The 5,858-nt window shown below is 57.5% G+C and overlaps 1 protein-coding gene across 1 annotated transcript; it reads left to right on the top strand.

Moving 5' to 3' along the window:
- The first annotated feature begins 1,531 nt into the window (after window positions 1-1,531).
- On the top strand, window positions 1,532-5,246 carry NKX3-2 (NK3 homeobox 2). The gene is made up of 2 exons (XM_054486322.2): window positions 1,532-2,123; window positions 3,546-5,246. The coding sequence occupies exons 1-2, from the start codon at window positions 1,658-1,660 to the stop codon at window positions 4,079-4,081; spliced, it is 1,002 nt and encodes a 333-aa protein (XP_054342297.1). The 5' UTR covers window positions 1,532-1,657; the 3' UTR covers window positions 4,082-5,246.
- The last annotated feature ends 612 nt before the right edge of the window (window positions 5,247-5,858 follow it).

The following is a 5,858-nucleotide window of genomic DNA, read 5'->3' as shown; positions in this document are numbered from 1 at the left end:
TTTAATGGTTCAAGTTTGTGTGTTTGGTGTTAACTCTCTGGTAAAGTTTATGGAAAACAGCGAAGTACGTTAATTGAGCAAATTTTATATTAAAAAAGGAATAACACATTTAAAAATGTTTTTATATACCCACAATATTTGTGTTTCTTAGCTTGGTTCCTACTGTTACATAATACAATGCATTTCTTATTTTTTAAAGAGCAAAAAAGTGTCACTTCTGGATCACTTTATGGTAATTCCTAGGTGTACTTCTAAGCAAACAAACATATCTATTTATAATTTTATTCAACTCACAAGTAAGAGATATTTTAAAAAAAAACAAATTGAAAGATTTTTTTTTCTTCCTGATGCAAAACTTAACAAACTCCAATTAAATTCAGTATTGATCTGCCAGGGAAACGACCATAAAATTTACAGAAATTCTCCCAAAGATGCCTTTCAATTCTTCTCCCGACTTTAGTTCCATCTATACCATTTTTTTCTAATTCCTCTATAAAAATCGAATCAAATCAAAGACGATGAGGAAAGAAAAATATTTCTAGAGTGATCTTAATTAACTGATCATTTCAGCAAAGAGCATTAGCAATGAAGAAGCGGCGAAACTGTAGGGAGAAAAAAAAAAGATGCATTTTGTTCTTCGTATTTATAATCCTTTCTAGAGAACAGAAACTACGAGCAAGATTTATGGAACTGCATTATCTTGGATTTTCTCCGCAGATTTGACTCAACTTAGTATCAGCGTTCTATTAAAGCGCTGGAATAGGTGGATACATCTGCAGAGGTAAGAAACGTGGTTTGGGGCGGATGAGCCTCCTTGTTGCTGGAGGGTGCTTCGAGGAGCAGGCTTAGGAGAGAAGGGGTTAAGTCAGACCCTGTCTTTAGCGGCGCAACGTGCCCAGTTTTGTCTGTTAAAGTCAACGTCGCCCAACTGGAGCCAGCCAATGGACGGCCGGGAGCGCCCGGGACAGCCCAGTGGAGGGGTGTGGCCTCAGGCTGTCACTCAGCAGTGAGGAATGACACCCGGGCGGGAGGGGGGTGGTACAGTGGAACGCAAGGGAAGGAGAGAGAAAAGAAACAGATAAAACCAGGACAGGGGGTAAAAAGGTGCCCCGCGCCTCTCGGAATCCAGCGGCCGCGGCCGCGGCTGCCGCCGCCGCCGGGGGTGGGCTCCGGAAGAGCCTGCCCAGCAGGGAAGGGGAGGACGGGCCAGGAGCGAAATCCTGCAGGCGAGGAAGGGACAGACGCGAAAGAAAAAGTGACTCGGGCCGTGCGCCCCGGCGGCGCTCGGGAGGGGACTGCTGCCACGGAGGGGCCCCCGCCAATCCTCCTTCACGTCCCCCGAGGGGGCAGACCCCAGCCCGCCCCTAAGGGCGAGAAGCGATGAGATAATCCAGCTGAGCTGCGAAAGGAGAGCGTCTGGCTCTGGATTCGGGGGGAGGGGGTCTCCGGGCGGGGTGGGCCTCTAAGGTGGGGGTGAGGGTCGGCGCAGATCCTGGGACGGAGTGGGGCGGGGGCTGCTGGGCCGCGCAGCAGTGGGCGGCGGCGGCCTCGCACACCCAGCTCACTCGCGCTGCGGCCGGCGGCGCTCTCTGTCCCGCTCGGAGCTGCTCGGCGCCCCAGCTGCCCGCCCCGCCTGCTGCTCCGGCCCGCGGCGCAGATGGCTGTGCGCGGCGCCAACACCTTGACGCCCTTCTCCATCCAGGCGATCCTCAACAAGAAAGAGGATCGCGGCGGGCTGGCCGCGCCAGAGGGGCGCCCGGCGCCCGGGGGCACAGCGGTGTCGGTGGCCGCGGCTCCCGCTGTCTGCTGTTGGCGGCTCTTTGGGGAGAGGGACGCGGGCGCGCTGGGGGGCGCCGAGGACTCTCTGCTGGTGTCTCCTGCCAGTACCAGAACAGCTGCGGGGCGGACTGCGGAGAGCCCGGAAGGCTGGGACTCGGACTCCGCGCTCAGCGAGGAGAACGAGAGCAGGCGGCGCTGCGCGGACGCGCGGGGGGCCAGCGGGGCCGGCCTCGCGGGGGGATCCTTGAGCCTCGGCCAGCCGGTCTGTGAGCTGGCCGCTTCCAAAGACCTAGAGGAGGAAGCCGCGGGCCGGAGCGACAGCGAGATGTCCGCCAGCGTCTCAGGTCTGCTGCGGCTTCGCGGGGATGGGGGGCCGGGCTGAGGGGATGGACGCGGAGTGCTACCACGCCGAGTGGGGTGGTCGGCTGTGAGCACCCTGCGCCCTGGGGCTCGGAGGCTGGCCAAATCCCGAAGTTCTGCGCTCTGGCGCGAGCTGCTCTGTCACTTCGGGAACTGAGCCCGCGAGAGACCGGAGTAGCTCCTTAGAGCCCTGCGTCCTGGGGCGAGGCCTGAGACGTCCTGGGCCAGTGTGCATTAGACTGGGTTGGGAGAACCTCTGCCCCTTGCGTTCGGGAGTCTTTGAGTTCGTCGCCAGTGCTTTCTGCCGTGTCTGTCCCCAAATCCCCAAAATCAGGGAAGCGGAAAAGTGAGGGGTTCAGAGACCTCAGGCAGCCAGTGACCTAGCTCTGGACCAGAGACCCTGCCAGTTCAAGGTCCCAGGGCCAGGCCCCACAGTAGGTGGATAGATGGTGAAGAACACCTCCGAGTTGGCCAGAGCTGAGAATCTGCAGAACTAGAGCTTTGGGGAAAGGGCTGGTTTGGCTTTCTCAGACCCCAGGTCTGGGAGAGCAGCCCTAGGCCGAGGATCCCGGAGTGGGTCTTTAGTTCATCCTGGAGGCAGGAGAGAGGCCTTCTCAGCCGTGGCTTGTCCTGTCCTGTGGTCTGGAAGACCCGGGTGCCCGCCCTAGTTGGGTACAAGCTTCTGTAGGCCTCAAGCACAGGGGAGCGCTGGACCTTCTGCTGGAGTTCTTCGGAAGGGCGGGTACGAGACCGAGAAGCTGGTGTGGGATCAGGGTCCAAAAACTCGAGGCAGGGGCAACCCTCCCTCTTTACTCTCCAGTCCATCTTCTCATCTAAGGCCTCGGCTCAGCCTGTTTCCATGTCCCTCACAGCAATCCCAGGCGGCTGAGGGTGAAAGATTCTAAATACCTTTGGCCCCAGGATCCGCCTCCACCTTCCCTTACCTGCACCAGACAAGTGTGTGCTGCGAGGACGCGCGCGTGTGTGCGTGTGAACTAAGTGTGGAGAGGCGCGTGAACCCAAGCAGAGAGACGGAAATGCAGTCTAGAATCCCAGTGCTCAGCGCTGAGAGCCGGGAGGGCTTTCGCGGATGCTCGGGTCGAGTGCCCCAAGTTACTGAGGGGAGCCTGGGGCCCAGAGAGGGTGGGGAGCTGGTCTCAACAACACAGCGTTGACACAGCGGCTGAGTCCGCCGCCCTCCCCAGAAGAGGCCTAGATGGGATACCCAGTGGGGCAAGATTCTAAGACTGGTCTCCCGGGCCCAGGGCCTCCCAGACCTCCGCTCCGCTTGAGTGGGATCAAAGTGTATTTCCTCCCCACTCCTGTGACCCCTGCAGTTGAGGCCCGGCCTCACCTCGTCTGTGGCGCTGACAGTCTCTTGTTTCTGTTCCCACCGGGGTCCGCAGGCGACCGCAGCCCAAGGACCGAGGACGACGGTGTTGGCCCCAGAGGTGCACACGTGTCCGCGCTGTGCAGCGGGGCCGGCGGCGGGGGCGGCAGCGGGCCGGCAGGCGTCGCGGAGGAGGAGGAGGAGCCGGCAGCGCCCAAGCCACGCAAGAAGCGCTCGCGGGCCGCTTTCTCCCACGCGCAGGTCTTCGAGCTGGAGCGCCGCTTTAACCACCAGCGCTACCTGTCCGGGCCCGAGCGCGCAGACCTGGCCGCGTCGCTGAAGCTCACCGAGACGCAGGTGAAAATCTGGTTCCAGAACCGTCGCTACAAGACGAAGCGCCGGCAGATGGCCGCCGACCTGCTGGCCTCGGCGCCCGCCGCCAAGAAGGTGGCCGTAAAGGTGCTGGTGCGCGACGACCAGAGACAATACCTGCCCGGCGAAGTGCTGCGGCCACCCTCGCTTCTGCCACTGCAGCCCTCCTACTATTACCCCTACTACTGCCTCCCAGGCTGGGCGCTCTCCACCTGCGCGGCTGCCGCAGGCACCCAGTGAACCCGCCTGGGCTGAGGCAGCGAGTGATTCCCGCGCTCCGGCTCTGGACCGCCGCTGACAGCTGTAGGCTGTAGCCTGCACGGGGCGCCCCGCCAAGGAGGCACCTGGAGTTGTGAAACCCAGCTCCAGCTCCCGTTAGCCAGGACTTGTCCCCTGGCAGCTGGGCTGAGTCTGCCCCGAGGGGGCGCCTTTTTCTAATTTGAACAGAGGCACCCTATGGCCTAGGGGCCCTGATGGCCCACCTGCCTGGAAGCCCCTGGGCTCTATTTATTATCACGACAATGTTGGAATTAAATTTTGATTCGAATATGTCTGCCTGGGGGTGGGGTTTTCCCTGAGCGGGAACTCCTGGAGACCACATAGCCTGAATCCTCAGAATTTCAGGCCTGCTGGGAGCTTTCTGCACTAGGCCACACTAGTTCATGGTATCCATGCTACCAATCTATGTGTATCTACATATCTTTTATTTTTGGAAATTGCATTTGTAACCAAGGGGTGCGAAACCCTGGCAGTCCCAGGCAGCACCAGGCCAGGGGTTGATTTGAAACGTGAAGGATTGGGTTTTCAGGCCCTCTGCTCCACCCCTCCTGTGTGTCAGAGCTAGGGTGAGGGCACCCGATTCGGGTGCTGAATGTAAGGAGGGGAGCCTCCGAGTGTGGTGCAAGCCGGGGGTCTCCACATCTTCCTTCTCTGAAGTCCAGGTACCTGCACAAGCAGGAAGCGCCTGGGAGCCCCGGAAGGAGGAGAGCGCACACCCAGGCAGCCCTCTGCGGAAACTTTCCTTGGTTTCTTTTTATTTGTTTAAAGGAAGTTAAGACGTGTCGCACTTTTCAGTTGTTTGTATTCAAATGACGATTATTTTTGTACTCAATGTGAATATCCCTGGCCAGCCTTTCCACGGCGCCCACCGCAGTGCCGCTGCCTGGCCCTCAGTCTCTACCTTCCGCCCTCTGCGACTCCTGTGCTCTGGCCCGGGACTCCCCTATCCGCCCCTCACTTACCCTTAAACAGGTGATCCCACCTGTCTTGTTAACCTCGCCGCTTTTCGCCTCCTTAATGGCACTGTGCACTCAACTAGAGTATTAACTGTAAAAAGATTTGTGAAGTTTGGAAGCTCTATTCGCTGTATTTTTTCTTTAATTTATAAACTTTTAGTTTAACATGCCCTCCTGGACGCCGCGTTTTCTCTGAAACTGTCTTTTTCCGACTTTGGGGGAACCAGTAAGGCGAGCTGGAAATAGCTGGGGCTTTTTCCAACCTCCTTTCAATCTTGGGCCAAGGATGCTTAGTCTCTCCTGGAGCAGCTGTGCTGCCCGCGCACTCCTCAGGCAGGGTATAAACCTGGGCAGCTCAGAAAAATCATGACTTCGGGGGCTTTGCAGGAGTCATGGATGAATCCCACTGAAACCGGGAACAAATTCCTAGTATTTCTCCCCATCCTCCCCGTGAGCATTGGTTTCAAAGCCTAGTAAGAGTCCATGGTTGAACCCCCAGCCAATGTCCATCCCCCATCCCAATGTACCGACCCTTTCATCTCCCCTCACCCCACTCCACCCTGTTGTTCTCTGCTTTCGATTTTAGGAGCGTTTCTCTACGTTGTCTAGTCTTTAGTTTCGAGAGCGGTTTAGTGAAAACTCCCGCTAAAATTCTGAAGCGATTAGTTGCAAACCAGGCGTGAATAACCTGTCTCTCGGAGAAGGGTCACCTGAGCGTTTTCCTCAGACGGGTGCAACTGGGGCTCTACAAGGTTTCAAAGCGCTTCCCCGCACTCAATGAA

The sequence above is a fragment of the Pongo pygmaeus genome, chromosome 3 (assembly GCF_028885625.2).
Source record: "Pongo pygmaeus isolate AG05252 chromosome 3, NHGRI_mPonPyg2-v2.0_pri, whole genome shotgun sequence".
Lineage (NCBI taxonomy): Eukaryota > Metazoa > Chordata > Mammalia > Primates > Hominidae > Pongo > Pongo pygmaeus.
This window is presented reverse-complemented; position numbering and strand designations above follow the sequence as displayed.

Excerpts from the sequence above, each read along its gene's own strand:
- NKX3-2 (XM_054486322.2), top strand. The coding sequence starts at position 1,658 with ATGGCTGTGCGCGGCGCCAACACCTTGACGCCCTTCTCCATCCAGGCG. Across the intron at positions 2,124-3,545 it reads GATGTCCGCCAGCGTCTCAG|GCGACCGCAGCCCAAGGACC; the intron begins GTCTGCTGCGGC and ends CGGGGTCCGCAG.